General features: G+C 35.2%; 1 protein-coding gene across 2 annotated transcripts; it reads right to left on the bottom strand.

Moving 5' to 3' along the window:
• Positions 1–5455: 5455 nt before the first annotated feature.
• On the bottom strand, positions 5456–17103 carry LOC144449714 (golgin subfamily A member 5-like). Of its 2 annotated transcripts, none has more exons than XM_078140295.1 (13): positions 17004–17103; positions 16030–16701; positions 15251–15469; positions 14543–14762; positions 13794–13917; positions 12734–12830; positions 11816–11922; positions 11064–11228; positions 10519–10746; positions 9979–10128; positions 9482–9572; positions 8602–8768; positions 5456–8028 (listed from the first exon to the last, which is right to left on the bottom strand). In XM_078140295.1, the coding sequence occupies exons 2-13, from the start codon at positions 16574–16576 to the stop codon at positions 7930–7932; spliced, it is 2214 nt and encodes a 737-aa protein (XP_077996421.1). In that variant the 5' UTR covers positions 16577–16701; positions 17004–17103; the 3' UTR covers positions 5456–7929. The 2 variants fall into 2 exon arrangements, with proteins under 2 accessions (XP_077996421.1, XP_077996427.1); XM_078140301.1 differs by having other exon boundaries at positions 15251–15466.
• Between the last annotated feature and the right edge of the window lie 3158 nt (positions 17104–20261).

Raw genomic sequence — 20261 nt, 5'->3', positions numbered from 1 at the left:
TGTGACAATTGGCAAGAGATTCTTCAATTGGTAGATGGACTCATTTTAATATACGTGACATTATTTCACAATATAATTGTGTTCTTTTCTAAATCGTTTGTATGTCTACTGCCATGGAAATAACGAACTGTGGTACTGCCAGACTAGCCTACCTGTAGACTTCAAAGACTATCGCTACTCTCAGACCACAATAAAGATTATCCTCTCGAGCGAAAATTCAAAAAAATAAAAATGTCAGTTTGGATATTGGGATAGTGTAGCAGTGGTCTGAGAGTAGCATTAGTAAGCTTACACGATAGATCTACCGTCCGATAGAGTTCCGTTTGAAAGAAGTTATATTCCCATACATTAATAACACCTACATTTTACAACAAAAACATACAGCTAGCTCAGAATAGTAAAAAATTCGTTATCAGCGCATTGTAATTAATACATTGAAATTGTGGAGTCTGTACATCGACTTGGCACGAATTATAACCGGTACCTGAGGTGGGCATCGAAACTGCTTGCCCCTGTGACGACAATGGCATGTTTTTCAGTATCAAATACAACCAACAATGTACGCCGTGAATGGCCAACATATAATGTGTATAAAAGTCATTGAAAGTGCATTCACTCTGGACACCCCTCTGACCGCCATCTGACTTTGCAGCTCTGCACCAGTTCGTTCATGCAGTCACATACAAGTAAGAAATGCAGTTGATTGACCTATGTCTATGCGCAGACAGCGAAAATAATTTGCATAAAACTACGTCCATATTTGGGCATCTACTCATCTAGATGTTTGTGTGTATACAATATTGAATATACTGCACTGTTACTGACCAAATGGTAATGTGATCAGGTGATGTAGGACAGTAGTTACACTTACCGAGTAGAGGTTAACTTACGGATAATACCATGTGTGGATATATACATATACACACATAGAGTACCCCGGGATAGTACCATTGGCATGTAAACACATGTAAAAATTGTGTACAGCGAACCCAGTCACATCTATCCAGCCCGTATAACCACACACTGACTCACATTCAATGAATTTGACATACTAATTTTTATGTTACAAGTCATTTCTACAACAGACAGATGACTAACAACTGCAGAATCAAGTGCAGGGCGCCAACAGGGGAAGGAACTTGACCTGTAGCAACCTATTAAAAACTCACCTTTTACTTACCGCGGCTGAGTTGGAGTTGTTGGGTAGTGTGCCCTCTAGCGTTCAATAGGGGATATACTTGTATAATGGGTGTGTGAGCTGTTTGTTTGTTTGTGTCACATTGTGTGTGTATGTATCTATGGTATGCATGTGTGTGTGTGTGTGTGTGTGTAACATCAATGCTTCATTTGTTATGTTTTCTTGCCAATGTCACTTCTTGTGTACACAGGTTAATAAAAATTAAATAAATAAAATATGTATGCTAGCTGCATGCATGTTTTATGAAACATTGCATATTGAACAAGTACAGTAATTTGTCTTTTCCAAAAGAAGGCTAAGGTACTCAAAGACAGGTTTAAGATTTTTATGGGATATTGTTGCATATTTAAAATATATCACTTTTATTTCCAAATTCTAGAACATGTCAACATAGGTCTAGCAACTATTAGAGCAATCACCAGGGAATCCAGGCATATTAAATACTAAGAATGAAAAAAAACACACCATATGTGTTGGTAAGTATAGTGTAGTTCCAATACGATCCATGTTATGATTTAAATTAGGTTTATCTTCTGTTGGAACTAGACAAGGTTTAATAGTAATCCTCCTTTTACAGACTTCACCTTTTACCACACAGTGTTGACGCCAGTTTGCACTTATGAATTTTAATTGTGTAAAAACTAAGTATGTTTGCATACACAAACTTAACAGCTGAAAAAATGTGTCTAATGTCTCTACCATACAGCCAAGTCAGTATGAGTTGAGAAGAACGGAATTTAAAAAAAATATAAATTAATCAAAAGACAAGACAATATCAGTTTACTACATCTCTTTATTTCTCTGACTTTTTTTTGGTGATTTTTATACTTATAGACCTTCTCCAAAAATGTTCTCAAATTTGAAGTTTTTAAAAATTGCACTGATTTTCATCAAGGCAGAACTTAAGGAGTTGGTTCACAACAACACTGCACCTTACATATAACTTACAGACACCACATTTCAGCTTGATTCAACTCTGGTAAATCAAGGCTTTGGTTTTAGTATACTAAGATATACACAAACTAATTGTTCTTCAATGTGGTAGATTTTTACACAAGTGGGTGATAGCAGTTCCTCTGTTGAGCAATTCTAATCTCCTTGTGATCAAGACAGTGTAAATATTGGAAGTCCCAAAACAGTACACTGCAAGTTTATGGAACTACTGAGCTTTCAGAGAGCCCAACCCCACCCCCCACTGAGACTATGCTTAAACCAACACCCATTCAATATCTTACCAATGTGTTGTATCAACAAGTTGTGACAATAGTATAATTTGTGTCTATCTTAGTAAACTGAAGCCTTGATTATGAGAGTAATATAACATAATGTATGGGCTGGATAGCTGGCTGGCTGGCTGACCCCTACTTGTGTGGCTCTGTAACTACACTCAGAAATGAGTCACATTCACACAAGTAGGCTATGATGTAAGGATCTTTAATCAGTGTAACTGTAGGGGTTAATGATTTGCTTATAGAATACATTTCAAAAGGGAGTCAATTTTCATTAATTAGCAGCACTACTTTACATACAGTATATTTGAAAAATTGAACCATAACAATACAGTATCACTTGTACATTTCTTCTTTTCAATCTATTTCTTGATCTGTATCTCTACCTATGTTTCTGTGTCTTTTGTGCCTCGTTTTATCTAAACCTCAACCCCACCCTTCCCTTGGGCTCCATCATCTGAGTAAATTACACAATGCATGTATATGATACCATTAACTTAATTGCAGAAATTAATTTAGCAGAGAATTTTAAAATGAAATGTAGAACATGCCAGATGGTACCAGGCTTTTTTACTTGATTACTACATTTTTTAATAACAATGGAAAAATACCAGGTACACTCACTATTAATACTATGATTAATAATGCATGTGAAATGCAGAAACAACAAGTCTTGTAGAAGACATAGCACCCAACCTATGAATGGATTTGTATGTTTGGGCTGTGTCTGCTTGAATTTGACTTATAAATAGAGCGCAACACACATGAATTTCAATGCATCAATATTATTTCTCGCCTGAATCAACCACATTAAGAATGTTGAGAGTAAGACACATGAGACAACATAAACACATACAAAGCAATGTCCCTCTTGTCTTCTGTTGAAATTATGTGATATGCAACCTATGCATACAGGGCCGTAGCCTGCCCGAATTGCTAGGGGGGCAGAACTTTGTCTTGGTGCAATCATGCATTTAAAATTTAGAAAAGTGACTTATTTACATAAATTTGCATGTAGTTTACATAATATCTATTTTAGCATACGCAATTAAATATCATATGTAAGGCTAGAAAAAATTAAAAAGCGGGTCAACGGGCAACCTAACCCATCACATTGGGTAGGTAGGTCGATTTCATTTTTTCACAATGCTTGACAAGAATAAAACAAACCATATATAATGATAGCAAAATATTTCAGATCAAGTTTAGATAGAACTTATTCAGTCATCTTGATACTATCTCTTGCAATTTGTCTGCATAGCTACAGTTAGGAAATGTACACAATTTACGGTTAAACAAATGTTGTAGCTCCTCTCACCCTCTCTTCTCAAAAAATGTTAAGCCCTGCCAAATGAAACTAAAGCATTATTTTAACCACCCCTTCTGTCACCTACACTAAAGTGGAGATATAAAATTATGTGGTACAATATGATATATTAAAATAACAGTGATAGCCAACAACAATAATACTCTGAATGAGATTACTTTCCACAGGATGTGGATTTCACACGCATACGGAGATGTCTCTAATTAGTTCTAACCTATACAGGGAAATACTTAGCCAGACACCATCCATCTTGTTTTGGGAGAAAGACAGTTATCACCTTGATTGCTACTGATTGGGCACACAACTCCAAAGGTGAAAAAAATAAGACAGTGTAGGAGGCCATTTAGAGGCATAAAATATCAAACCATAGACATAATTTAAAGTCTTGAATATGGTAATAAAATACTAGAATTGAAACAATTATGCTATACATTACATATTATCTGAAAGTGTATTTTGTTTTGGCAAAGCTGAAAGATATTTTGCGGATGTGCACTTGGTAAATGACTTCTCCTGAAGTTTAATTTGGTTCCAAAAAATCCCGAATAAAGAGCAAAACATTTCAAGACTTTCAGACTTTGATGGCCCAATGACTGCCCACTCCCATGGTCGTAAACTTTTGCTCAATTCTTTTTAGTGCACATTGGATATGCAACAGCTTAATTTAATCTCAATTCATGCTTGTATGCATCAGCAAAGCCAAGTAAACGACTGTATAAGACATCATATAATTTAGAATAGACTCAAATGTATATTTTTACATGTACTATTCAGAAAATATAAAGAAATATCCTTAATTTGAAAAAAAATGCGAAGCCCGCATGAGGATATATTGCCCATCACCAAAAAAAATATATGGGTAGGTTGAACAGCGTTTTCATTTTTCCTGGCCTAATGTCACATCTTTCAAAGTAGTTGCCGAAAAGATGTCACATTCAAAGTAAAAAAAAACAAAAAACTTTTAAATAAAAAAAAAAATTGGATGGTGCTTTCTCAAATAAGTAACACAACAAAACAATCATTCTACCTCGTTATCCCGTACTAAGGGATCACGTGAGAAAGCATTGCGGCTGCGTGAACTTCACAACACAACAAACCAATCATTTTCTTTACCCTACTCCCAACACTTTTATGGCCCTCCTTTATGTTGGAACCCAAGGAGAACTCAGTGAATTCTCCTTGTCATTATCATTATAATGGAAATAATTGAAGTTTGGATTTTGATGTCGAAGGTACAGCTCTGTTTACAAATTCAGGGCCATTCTTTCCATAGCAAGTTGTCTGTTCAAAATGAATTGCGTAATAACGCTAGTGTCAGTGCAATGAGATAATTATATCAAACAACATTGTAACCAAAGACAACGTCGAACACAATTATTGAAAGTGGATCTTTAAAGAGTGGATCTTAAATTGCGTACCTAGTTTAATAGTTTTTCAGAGCCACCAAATATTCCAAAAAGAGGTCTGCCGTTTTATCAGTAAATGTTTTAATATAAGGAACAAGATGTAAATGAGGTCAAGTGCATCTTCGGAGTCACTGCATGCAACAGGTGACCTCACGTTGAACAACATTTTCCTTCTTTTTTGGGGGGAGTTTCTCTCTCTGACATTATTGCGACTTACTATCTTCAAATGAAGGAGACTTTCAAGACTACTGTTACTCACAGAAAATGCACAGTGCATGTGAACTTCTTTTGTACTTTCCCGCAAAAAGAATTTTTAAAGTTGCAATTTTTAACTGGACACATTTTTTTATTCAAAGTTAAGCCAATGTACAATAGAGATATAAGATACATATTAGTGAGGAGTCAGTGTACAGTCACTTTTGACTTTAGTGAACCATCAATTTAAATCGCGCATGTTAGGAATCATCACGTAAATAACAATTTTAATAACATCACTATGTATTCAAAAAGTCACTTTTTTCCTTGCTTTTTTTCCAAAATCTCAGGGGGGCAGGCTATGGTACTGGCATAGGTACTAAATGCGAGAAATAACATTATCTTGACATTTGACCTTGGAGGTCAAGGTCAGGGTCAATTTGCATACTTTCCAACCAAAGTTCAACCCAGTCAATGTGGATATAGACTTCACCATACAGTAGAATAAAGTCTTGATGTACTATACTTTCTCAAGTGTTGTACAAAAAATGGCTGCCATTTGGCTAAATTTGACATGACAAAGACAGAGTGACATAAATATGCCCTACATAGCATCTCAACTGTAAGCCTGAGTTTTGAAAAAATATGGCTCTGGGCAGCGAAATAGCTGCAGATGCACAGATGGATGGAAATAAATCCAGTACTGGTAACCCCTCCAAGGCTTATGTGTAGAAAGATAATGAGAATTGCTAACTGTTCTTTACACTATTTGAGGTTTTCATTCCACCAGATGTCTCCTTTTGTGACTCATAGCTCCACACCCAAACATCAGCATATTGTATATACTCCTGCCTTACAACACAGATAGCCCATTACTGGTTCAATTTGTGCAACATCCACATGCATCGTACCATTACATTGTAAATCAAAGCCAACACATACACTCAAAATACATTTATTCTTCATGTAGGACCACAGCCTAACAACATAACATATTTGCACACACACACAAATACTACAGCACAATTAAAAAAAAAATACTAAAAAAAAATACTAGAGCACAATTAGGTCACTTAAACTCGTACATCAGCAACAATAAAATTTAACTTCATGGTAAAGTTTATATACACAGCCCGACTTTTAAATTATATGATAATAAGTTTTTAAGATTGGTATGTATACAATACTTTTTGAAGGTTCAACAGTGTAACAACCATTGCTTATCATTCATCACCCTCAATCATGAAGAAGACTTCAATGTAAATATTACATGGTTATCTGAGACATGCATTCTTGTCTTCCTTTTTTTTTTAGCTTTGTTTTATTTTAATTTGTTTATTATCAGTGGTAATGAAACTGACAAACTCGGGTTTAACTCAAAAACAATAACGATCCTTACAACAGATTGTGGAGATGTCTGTCATTACACAATATCGTCATCTTGTATTAATTTCATAACTGCACAGGTATCATGTGGTGTGCCTTACTCCTGTGTTTTTTATTTTGAAGTTTTTTGCCACAAGACTAACTCAAACTCCTAGATGGGTAATTTGCAACATAATATGGACATCACATCATATCTCTTATCACATTAAAAATTCATGTAACCTTGGACAATGGTATTTCAAAGCAAACCGTCATTACATAATGGTTATTGGATTACATGGTGAAATTGCCATCAATTCCACATTGAGATCATATTACTTTTACTGCTACATTGGTTTTATCTTCCATTGCTCATTATAATTCTTCATATATATTTACATATTCTGTGTGTCTGAATTATTAAATATCATATCATTTTGGCAATGAGTTCATTTGGCTTATACACAAGTCATACAAAACATTTGCCTCTACTTCCAACATATAGAGTACCCATTTTTCGCATTTCTGCACACTTTTAATTTACAAAAGAGAAATGTAACAGTACCCAGTTCTTACATAACCAAGGACAATTTATTTCATTTGTTACAACTAGTTTCATTATATTCTAACAGTCTGTAATTTGCACTGAGGTTCACTTAATTACAGAGAAAAAAACAAAGACTGGAATTACAGAGGCTATCAACAGAACATTGCTCTTGATACACTCTGACAGCTGAGTTTGCCAGTTTCATAACCACACTCTCTTGAATGCTAATATATAATTCACTTTCTATCTCTTTTTATTTCTGTGCTAAGGAAAAAAAGAACAGAATAGAGGGTTGTCACTGAATGTGGGGCAGAATCAGAAACTTCCAAGAGTCAAGTGTAGAATCGTTGTTGAAGACAAAGCAATGATTTGCATGTACAACATAAAAAGTGCTATCTTGGTCCATAGTCTTAAACCAAAAATGGCCTTGAACTCTCAGACAGAGAAAATCTAAGTCTCCATAGAACAGAATCCAAAAGAGTTGGGACATTTCTCGGTATTCCATATGATGTACAGTCCTATATCATCAAAGGTGAACTGTATATCATCATTGGTGAATTGTATATCATCACAGGGGAGTCCTATATCAGCACAATTGAGTCATATATCATCATAGTTGAATAGCATAATAATGTAAATGTCTCTCTATATTTATCTTTGTGTTAGGGGGGTTTTGGTGCTGCTCCTAGATGGTAATCTGTGCCATGCATCTCTGGTGTATATGTCAGTAGCACCACCATCACCCATAGATGTAAAAGAATCTGAAAGTACAAACCAATCAATAGTAAAGTCTGTGTGTCCTGCCATGGTACATCGATTGCTGGTCATATACGGTTCATAGTATATAAAAATTATGATAAATAGAAAATATCCTACACCAACGCTAACACTAACTACCAAGTGACTGTCTGCATACATCATAATTCTGCTATCCCTGAGGAAGATCTCTTGTGACTCTGAGGTATGAAATATTTGAAGTTTTGAACAAGACTTTATGTAATTGTTGCATTTATTATAAATAGATAAAATGTCCTATATGAAAGTTAAACAGCTCTAAGACATTTATAGAATTGGTGGAAAAAATGATGCTACTGTTGACTGTTCGGGCTAAAAGCATTCCCTCAATCAAACTCAACAAACAAACAAACAATATGGTCATTGATTTCAGTACGAGATGTTAAAATATGACAGAACTGGAGTGAAAATTGCAATATGTGTATCAACCGATGTATAACAACTAGTGCATATCTAATATATTATGCACCTGTTTCTCATTCTGGTATACAATTCTACTGAATTATCAGTATGGTGAATTATTTAATGACTCGACTTACCATGTAAAATATGACAAATAATCTGGCTATGGGATATCTTCTCAGGAAAATGCCTAGTTTGACACTAAATCTGTCCAATGTATTGGCAGCTTTCTTCATCCCTCTTGTAACACCAGTGTCATTTGGTGACTCGTACAAAAACATTGGCATATTGCGTTGTCGTATTCCTGAGAAGCAGATAAAAAACACAACAAATTTTACATACATCAAGGGAGCTCACTTCTGAAGAAACCCGACTCTGTAGATCAGTTTATCGTCTTTGACAAATCTTGCTGCCACTTGCATTGGTTGTTAATTGTAAGAAACTCTACATTGCATTTACAATGATTTTGGAGTAAGCAAGGCCATGCAGACATTACCAAATCAAAGTATAACGGGAAAATCAAAGTATTATATATAAGGGTTGACCATTCAAGGTGTTCAAACTCTGAGTGACAAAACATCTCAAGTCATCTATTTTATATACAGTATCACTTCACTCACAAAACTTTACTACCTTTGAGATCATCATTAGCAATTAAGCTAGGGTGTTAGGTATAGGACACCCTAGTATACAGTTGATTAATATATCACTGCCTATAAGTGGTCAAATACAGTGTTCTGTATCTTAGTATACAGATAAATTCATTATCATGTCCACAGTTTCCTCACCCAAGTCTTATGAGAGGCCCCATAATATACTCTCAATTTGTATCAAAGTGGTCAAATACACTAACAATGGTGTGTATCTGGACAGAAATCAAAACTATGTTTTCAGCAAACCAAGATACATGTAGGTAATCACAGATAGGACCCTCTAACATACAATGAATCTGTATCTTCATCAATGAGGTCAACAATTTTGAAAAATGCGAATCTGGGTAGAAAGATAAAACATTACCTTCTTCAGATTCTTCCATCTGTATTGACATTGTATGGTTATGACTGCTAGTTCTAATAGCTGTAACTGCTTGGGCTTCATCACGCTGTCTCTGACAGAAGCAATACAAAACAAACTCTGAGTACATTTATAGGGATTGTTAGCACTCAAATGTAACATATTATCTGTATTTAGGTTCTCAAAAACTTTCATTTGTAAATTGTATTTGTAAGTTCATATTACAAACAGAAACTCATATAGGATATTGTAATGTGTTAAAACGAGTAGAAAATTGTAACATATTCAGCAGATAATAATTGTCAACATTTTTGATATAAGAAAGGCTCAAAACCTGAAATATAAACCAATCCTGTATCTTAGCTCATTTAGAAATTTCAGACAGAACACTGCAGCTGCTCTTTTTGGATGCTGAGATAAAGTGAGTGGATCAAGTCTTTTAAACAGTGTATACTTTAAACCTGTATATTAAAGTTATTGACATGTTCTAATTTTCTTACCTCCAACCGTTCAAGTTGAACCACCAATGAATTCTTCTCTGTACTGAGTGCTTCAAGCATGGTTTGTTTTTGAATCAGACTCTCTGTCAGGGCATGTAATCTGTTTTCTAGTTCACTCTGTGTTGTCGTGCTCATCGTTTTGGTAGTCAGCTATCACAGACAAATTTATACACAGTAGACACATGTTATTTTAGCTTTCGCAAACAAATTTATACACACAGTAGAAAACATATTTTAGGTATGAAATGCAAGCTATCTTTTTAGAAAGATGTTCAGTGTTGTTTTGCACATGAATTATACTTGTGTTTTGTATAGCACATTGAGATATTTTCATGGAATGTGCTATACGAGAACAGTAGATTAGATTAGATTAGATTAGATTAGATTAGATTAGATTAGATTATAATGTAAGCTAATTTACTGACACAGTTGCAAGACACAGCAGAGAAGTGCAGATAGATTGTCTGTAATTCAGGACCTACTCTCTGAAAAAAAAAAACCTGCAGCGTGTACAGCGACAACAATGACCATAGCAAATACCTGATGTCTTAGTTTCTGTATTTCATCTTCTCTATCTTGTATCCGTACTTGGAAGTTTGTCTTTTGCCTGTGTAGTTCTTGCTGGTTGTACTTCAATTCATCAGTTTTCTCAGCCAGTTCTGTCACTAATTCTTTATGCTGTCTTCGTTCATCACTTAACTGGGACTCCAAATCTTGAATTTGTTCTTGTGCCATGTCAGAATCGGTCTGTGACTGAAACTCCAAATCCTGGGGGTACAGCAGATTTTAATCTGAGAGTTAGTCTCAGCTGGTGTTGGGAAAATATCATTATTGTCAAATTGTATATTCTTAGTGACAGTAAGTACTTGGTGCAAGATGTCACGGAAATTTTAAAACATGCATAGCACTGGTTTCATGAATGAGAAGTAAGTGACTGTATTTGTAAACATAATTCCCCACTACAGCACACAAAAGTGTTTGTTTTTTCTAATTTGTTGCTAACGGCTAGTAAACTAGTAATCAGTATAGGCTAACACACAGTGCTGTTCTCACTTATAGAGCTTTTCAGAAACCCAATTCTTTACCTGTAACTCTGAACGCAACTGTTCAATTTTCATTTTGGACTGCTGTAACTCTTCCTTCATATCTTCTTTTTCTTGTTGTATTTCTTCCAACTCAATGCCAGCTAATACTCCTTGATCCCCAGATGGATTACCTTCTTTCAAGCTGTTTATCAATTTGTCCTTGGACTTGTTTTAAAAAAACGCAAAAAAAAAATCAATTTATTTTGTAATTTCACACTGACATTACTTAAAACTTCATTCAATCTCATGATCAAGCATAATGTTTCTACTCAAGCAACAGTTATATTTTTTGGATATACTGTCTGGTATTTACACGATAGCTTCTTTATACCTCCAAAAAATATATACTCTGGTCATTCTACATCACGACAGCACACATCTATGTCATGACAGTGCATGTCTATAACACTGGTTCTGCTGTGTTCGAAATCTGAGTCAAAACATTCAAAATTACCATTACTTTGCCGATTTTCCTTTGATATTACTGACACTTGTATAATTATATTATCCTCCAATATTTTCCTTCATTCAGTCATAAAATTCTCATGACCTAAGGGTTGTCACTACTCGTCCAGCAACTCGTAGTGACAAATCCCCCTTAGATCACTTGTATTTTCCTTGGCTGAACTAAGAAAAATATTGGGGAGTAACATCAAAGTGTAACTATGATAAAAATTATCATATCAAAATGAATGTCTGGCAATATTATAAACCAAAGTCCACTACAACTTCTTGGTTTTGTCTTGTCTTACCTGTAGTATCCTGGTGGCTTTTTGTTTGTAGTCATTCAATTCTTGTTTGACAGAATCTAGGTTACCCTTGGCTGTTTTCAACTGCATGGCCAGTTCATGGACGCGAGCTGTTTTCATGTCAGTTAAAGTCAATGTACTTTGATCTGGAGCAGAATTTTGTAAAATCAGCATGCACTGATAGATTTACAAATGTATGCTATTATCTTCACAGACATCAATAAAAACTATTATACCATGCAGGAGCCAGGTTCAACAAATAAATATGGAATATATATACGCTGGTTGTTCTACATCATGACAATACATGTCTACATCATTGGTTCCACTGTATTCGAAATACGAGTCAAAACACTAAAAATTGCCATTACTTTCCCCTGTTTTTTTCATATTACTGACAAATGGTTAGTCAATGGTATAATTATATTATTCCCCAATATTTTTCTTCATTCAGCTGGAAAATACTCGTGACCTAAGGGTTGTCACTAATCGTCTAGTGACTTGTAGTAACCAGGGCCCCTTAGGTCACTCATATTTTCCTTGATTGAACATTTGGAAAATATTAGGAATATGTAATTGTGCAAAAAATGTCTATCCAACATGGAATTTGATGTACATGTCTAAAGGAAGTCAATTCAATCAGTCATTTCATTTCATTTTATGATTATTTTTCTTTAAATCTGTTAACAAAGTACAAAGAATTTGTGTGCCGTCAAAATGTCAAAATGATGATGATGATGATGATGATGATGATGATGATGATGATACAGATAATTTTACAATTATTACAAAATTTTTAAAACACATTTTGAGAACCTATTGAACACTTGATATGCAATTTTATCCAGAAATTGTTTGAAATTCATTAGTTTTAGATAAATAACATCAACACTATATCTCAAATGTCACAACAAAAGATACATTTTTCACTATTGTATTTCTTCTGCATTGTTGTAAGGGTTTCCGCAAGACTTCTATGTTCCCCTTCCAGCCTGGTCTGCCTTGTCATGGCTTCAGCCTGTCAGTACAAACAAAGAAAATGTATATGATGTTATGGCTATGATCCAATAGATATGACATGACAAAATAAACCGTATATAGTTATATGCAACATATGTGTACAATATAGACAACTGTATGGCCATTTAAAAACTGATGTGATAGTGGGTATGACAAACAATTCAAATACAGTGTGCAGGAGGGCAATCACTGCCATAGTTCATCAGCATCACATTTCTACCAATCGTACTATCGTACTAGATTTCACAAATATTGGATAGCACTAGGTTTTGAAAAAAGAGCACAGATAAAATCAGTTGCCTAACTCATTTATAAACACAGAAGTCCTGTAAAGAACAAATTCAGTTGACTAACTGTGCTATTCTGCAAACAGACAAATTATGTCGACAACAACCAACTCAGTTACCTGTGCTATTTTGTAAACAGATAATTCCTGTACACAACAACCAGCTCCTTGCATAAGTGTGCTATTTTGAATTCTGACAAATTCAGTTGCCTATTTGCCACTATTTTCAAACAGCCTGTGTAGTTAGCGAGCCCTAAGCCCTGTAGCTATCATTTGTTTCTGAATGGCTAAAGTCCTTGGGCATGATTTGACCCATGACTGTGCCTCAGTCAACCCTGCTATATAATTGGGAATCTGGTAGGATAAAGGCTTCAAGGTGAACGCTTTAATCCTATGCTTTTATAGAGGCTGCAATGGATTGTATGCTTCCCAGGGAGTTGAGGAAGTATACAGGGCCACTGTGCCATCACTGATCCATGCCACGGGTAATAATTGTGAGTACCTTGAGCTCTCAGGAGAAAAGGAGCATTATTTGCATTATTAGACAATAAATTCATTTACCTAACTGTGCTATTTTGTCAGTAGACAACATCTAACACAGTCACCTACCTGTGCTATTTTGTAATCAGCCAAATCCTGTACATAGACAACCACCAACTCAGTTAGGGTACCTACCTGTGCTATTTTGAATGACTCCTGTTCTCGCTTTAATGCTGCTTCTGTTTCATGAAATTTCTCTCTAATAGAATCCATAGCTTGGCCCTGTATCCCACTGGAGTCATCGTGGTCTTTTAGTATCCTATATATTCAAAACAAATCAAATATTCACCAATAAACACTAATGTATATGTTGTTGTTTCATCTTCTTATTTTAAAACCTGTTCTACCAAGATAATTCTTGGGACAATTGGTACTAAGATAGAACACCTGTACCATTGTTTATAGCATTCATATCAAGTGTAAAAGTATACTGTTTCAATTGGTTTATTTACAAGCCTTGACCACATTAGAAAGGCTACATGCTAGAGCATGTAGCCTTTCTCTAGCATGTAGCCTTTCTAATGTGGTCAATTAGCACATGATATAGTATACATATTACTTTTACACTTGATGTTGATGGTATAAACAATTGTGGCACATACAGATAACACTTTACTTTGCTGTTCTGTAAATCCACATGATTTTTGAATGAATAGCTGTGTTGTTAGTAATGTTTCTACCATTTTGTGATTCTCTGTGTGATATGGACAAATACATGTTATGAATTCATAATATATTAATGACGATGAGTTCTCTAATTGTATTTTAAATGATTACTTGCACATTATGGAAATGTATCAAAAAGTATTCCCTCTTTGGTTCACAGTTTCTGTTCATTGGCAATACTGCTTAGCATTCAGCAGTTTATAATCTTACAACATTACCTTTCATTTTCTGATCGTAAATTTGCAATAACATGTGTTTTGGCTTTGACTTCTTTGTCAGCATCCTCCAGTCTTACTCTCAACACAGCTAGCTGTGAATCTTTGGCAGCTAAGGCCTCTGACATGTCATCTTCCCTGGATCTCATTTGACGCAGTACACTATCAGATTCAGTCATTTGAGAGCTCTTGTTCCGTATTTGATGTCGAAGTCTACTAACCTCTGAAAAGCAACAATTTCCAATACTCTTTGTCACGATTTTGAAGACAAAAGTGAGATATATGCCATATTTATGTTGGAATATCAGTTATCCACAAATTTTCATCATCTTACAATTTTACATCAAACTCAGTCTTTTTTATCCTAAATCCCATGCTTGCTATGAATGAATAGTTCACAGTAGTGTGACATACTGCAGTAAAAGATTTAGGTTTTTGCTTGAAGTTTCACATATGAACACATTTTACATTTTATTATTTTGATGGCAAGTGTAACTGTATCATATTTACCAATACTCGAATGAATAATGCTGACTCAGTGGTAAAATTTATGAGCAACACTGCCTGGTGCTAATATTCATGAGCATCAAAATAATTTTTACTACCCGGTATTAGACAGTCTAAGTTGTCGGCCATTGGGCAAATGAATAATATAAGAACAATAGGACTTGTTTGTGCATGTTATGAGGTTTTGGGGAACTGGTAATGTACCTTCTTGCGCTGACTTGGCTCTCTGTACAACTGATGCCATTTCTTGATTCAGTGATGATACTTCATTTTTCAATAATTTATTTTCCAATTCCAGTGATGAGAGTTGTTGTGAGTGTGCATTCACCATATGTTCATGTTGTTGTTCTGGTGTGGCAGTCTGTACAGAGTCAATAGTATCATTACCTACTGCACTATCACTCCCATCAGTGTGGTCATCTGCTGAAATATCAAGTATTGATAAAATGAACAACTTATACTGAAAATACAATGTCTTGACATTCATTATTCATCACAGGCTTATCTTACTTTATCCTAGACTTGCAATCATTCACTTTGATTGATTTTCAAAATCAGGTCAACTCTATGGTTAGAAACTATAGCACTACAAACTAAGTTTGCTTCAGTTGACTGTTGACAAATTGTGTACACCAATCTTCAGTCTATCTGTGACATTCTTCAAATGTTTGATTCTCCTACAAGGAGGCAATGTGTGTGTGTGTGTGTGTGTGTGTGTGTGTGTGTGTGTGTGTGTGTGTGTGTGTGTGTGTGTGTGTGTGTGTGTGTGTGTGTAATAACACATATTGACAGCTTAGCAAAATATTTGCAAGTCATACATATTTGGTCAATTTGCAAAATTAGTCCAGCAAAAGTGATTTGTTGGTAAACTTCGAAACTATTTCTTCTAAATTGATACCTGCTGCACAAATGACAAATGGATCACTGTCTGGCTGAGTGGTCAGACACGATTTCTAACACAACAACATGAACAGTACCCTTACCTGAATGATCAACGTTAATAGTAATTCCAACACTACCAGGATTGGAGATATTATCTGTTTTATCAGTTTTGACACTTCTGATTGATGTCGTAGATGACGTACTAGACTGTCTTGAATGTTTCCCATTCATTTTTTTCTTTTCCTTTCTTTCAGTACTTAGTGTTTCTGGGCTATTCAGAAATTCAAACAACTTTTCATCCTCCACCTCTCTCTTTGGTTTCGACTGGAAAGTCCTCACAGCTTTCTGTGGTGATTGGGCTTGTTGGTTCAATGGATTCTCAGTGTTTGCTCTTTTGATGTTACTTGTATTTGCTAAATAAGTTGCAAGATTACCAGTGGATACACTTTTGTTTATGTAAGCTGCTTGGAGGTCTTGCTGATTAACACTTGCCGTACTGTTGTCAGGTTTGTTGTAACCTTTCTGATAGGCAGTTTGAGGATGCAAACTTGATCCTCCTGTTGGGATGTTGTCTTTTGCCAAGACCTCAGATGCGGACTGGTCCACTTTATTTAAAAGGTCCTCTGCTTTCCCCAAAAGCCAGGCCATATCTTGCAATTCTTATAACCTAAACCCTCCAGTCTGCTATAATATATTAGGTATGGATTGGTTTACATATACATTTATTTGAATTGAGTTGGTGTTATGCTGTCTGCGTCAACCTTATTCAGGTCCTTCAAATACAATCATAAGAATATTATTATTAAATTACAGACCCACTTGAATCACCAAAAACAATCGTTCGTCTGGTCATTGCATACTTGTGAGGCGAAGGTGCATATCTCCAGTGCGATGAACAATTTTGATTACAAAACTGCGCATACCCAAGCCAAAGGAAAGGTGTCAATTTATGTTATGACGAATTTTATCAAGCAAGAATGTAATTATCTATTTGACACCATTTGTGTCATTGACGACAGTGTTTCTCGATTAATCACTTTGACTATACCCCCGGTGAATGTCTGTTTATTCTTACCTGCTTGGTGTATAGTTTTTACACAATTCTTTGACTTGGAAAAATGTGATATCTAACTTTGAAACTCCATTTTTTATAAACCATAACAGGACGACGTGGAGCGACTAATCTGCGCATGCTCTATGACTTACCCAGAATTCTCAGTAAATTTAACCTTCAACCTCGGTCGTGACCTCTTATCTGTAAAAGACATGACGAGTGTGAAGCTACCATCATATTCATATTCATATTCACTTTCAAAAGTTGACCCCTAAGCTCAATCTCAATATGATGATGGCTTCACACGTTCATCATCAGATTCGAAGTCTTCCGAATGGGTACGAATGCGAGTTCGGCAAATCACATAAAACCGTCATTGGCAGGTTGAAATCATGCGATTGTGATTACTTTTCACTTGAATTGCATGGATTTGCATGCTCCCTTTTTATTTTTGCCAGAGTATCCAATTTGCTCCATGAATTACTGTTGTCATGGACCATTATTTTTTAACAGCAGCAAGTTCGAATCTGTTGATGACAGTCCGGTTGTTGGTGATTTCTCTACTCACATCGACGAGCGAGCAAGCATAGTTGAAATCATGGAAAGGTAAATATATCAGGCGAGTTGATTTCTTACATTAGCTTTCATAAGATCAGTTGTTACTTGGCGAAAACATTCGTGCACATGGTCCAAGCCTTTCGTCTCGATCGAGGTCTCATCACGGAAAGTAGTTGTGCATACGATACTCCCATTTGCACATGTACTTGTTTTTGTTTACAAATACTACGTCGTGTACTTGTTCAGTTCAGGTCAGCGGTATTTGCCAGGACAAGTTGTAATCATTAGGAATTGATCTATACTAAAGCAACCCTCTGATCCCTAAGTAAGCATTGCCAAACCTAGTCTGGATGCCAACTGTTGCATGTTGTTTCTAACCCTAATAACTCTCTATGGTGAGTCGTGGCAGGTACTATACAGATACTGTATAGTATTACGAACTACACTACGCCAAATAACACCATCATGGCAACCAATCATTACAGTGTAACGGAGATTATATGTCTTTTATACCAATTACAGAAACAGAGGGTGTATTACTACCCATATATCTGTATACTCTACAAAATAGTTGTGATATACTTTCTTCTATTGTATCCATTCATGTGATGTTGATGTCAATAAATTTTCTTTTACTTTTCAGACCCAGACAAGTATGGAGTAAGTTTTGGAAAAGGAATAGAAAGTCATTAAAGGATAATTGCATGTATAGTGGATCTGGAAGTTTATTTCTGAACACAACAAGACTGCAAAATATCAACAAATACCATAGATATGTTTACTGTTAATGTATAAATAAAAGCCACACTAATTAACTAATTTGGATTTATCAGTATGATTCTGTGACAAATACTAGTGAAAATGGCCACTCTTTAATTTTAAATGTACACACTTGGGGAAAAATAGGAAACAACAATTTAAAAAAATAGTGTCAATGACATTGTGTATAACTGATATTGAAATTCAAGTTATTATCAGAACAGGATGTTCAATTGAATATGTATATCTGCCAGGTAGTTTTGAAGTTGCACATTTTTTTTATAAGATCTCAGAAATAGTATATAAACAATTTTGTATTCGTTTCATCAACAGTTTTCTTCATCTAGATTGCTCCCTAACATTCTGACAAAATTTTAATGTAATTACATGTACGCATTTAGTTATGTAGTTTTAGCCTCTTGACAAGAAATACCATTTTAGGCTTTTAAGGTGTTATTGGCTTGAATGATTCTTCACCTGGACACACCTACAAAAATTTCCGTCAAGTTTAAGATTAATTTGCCCAGTACTCCTCAAATTGAACTTTTTTGATAAAATATCACATTTTTAAAATTTTAAGTGCTTCAGTATTATCAGATCATCATGAGTATAGGTATGAACATTTCCAAACTAGAAAACCTAAATAAAATCCTCGCCAACAACCAACACACGTTTCACCAGTCAGGCAATGGCACTATAGTTTTGTATTGTACCTTACATGAGGTGTGTGTAGACCTTGACTTGAGTGATGTAATATCATACTGGATGACCTTGCATTGGCTGGTTTCATGGTAAATCACTCTTTTTGATACAAGTGTGGCCCTATTTTTTGTGTTTCATAACTTTTTCATGCCAACTATGGGCCGGTAAGTCAATTTTTAAAAAAGATAAAGAATAAAAAATCATCTTTTTCATGTTTCTCAGGCTCTCCTTTTCCTCCTCTCTATCTTACTTTTATGGGATTCCTGGTAACAAGCCCATTCCCAATTTCAGCCCCCTGCTTTCATACTGTCCGCCATGAAAGAAATGCTCTTTGTGAACAAATGTTGCCACCACCACCCCATGTACATGTAAATGGCATCAACAAGTCAAGATTCTTGTTTATTCTTGCTGTTCCACAAAATATTAAGGGTGGGAGAAAACAAAAGTTTTTTTTTTTTATTTTGATGTGGGAACTGAAAATTTGGGTTGGTTGGGTACTGAGAACCAGAACAAACAAGTGGATCACCTAAACATGATTTCTCCAGTCTGTACACACTCAGTACAATACCCTGTACAATCCAAACCAAATATCTAAACATTCTGGCAACTTTGTTTTATAAGTCATATACACACAGAGAGGTACTTGCATTCAAAACATTTTGCCATGCTTATATCACTTTTGGATTCTCAAATATCCAGTATACATGTACTAATATTTTGGTGTAATTTGGAATATTGACATCAGTTGTCTTGGTAACAGATTATTGCTACAAAACAACTTCATATGCAAAATGAATGCTGTTTTCACATTTCTCTAAATGTATGTACATTTGGCTTTTTACAGACTGATTTTCAGCTTTACCAGTCATATTTCAGTATTCAAAAATGTTTCAGGGAAGTTTCGAGAAAGTGCAAAACAAATTATGATGGCCTTGAAGTTCCACTATGACCTTCAGCTTGAATCAAAAGGGTCATGTGATCATTGAGTTCCCTGTTCCCTAATCACATATGTACACTTACTTTAATTACGACTAAAATATTTGTGGGCCCACCGTCTCCAGTGAGTTTGCATAAGAGAATCAAGAGTGGCAACAACAGTTTTCTGAGAGCCCAGATGTGAGTTTTATTTATTTATTTATTTTATCAGATGACCACTACTTTGTCATGAAATTAATTGATGTGCATCTGTCCCATATAATGTGTTAACTTTGTGCAAAGACTGAGAAATGACAGTGCATGCATAGAAAGACAGATGGAGGG

The sequence above is a fragment of the Glandiceps talaboti genome, chromosome 2, assembly GCF_964340395.1.
Source record: "Glandiceps talaboti chromosome 2, keGlaTala1.1, whole genome shotgun sequence".
Classification (NCBI taxonomy): Eukaryota; Metazoa; Hemichordata; class Enteropneusta; family Spengelidae; genus Glandiceps; species Glandiceps talaboti.
Note: the sequence above shows the minus strand (reverse complement) of the source record. Positions and strands in the feature narration are given on the sequence as shown.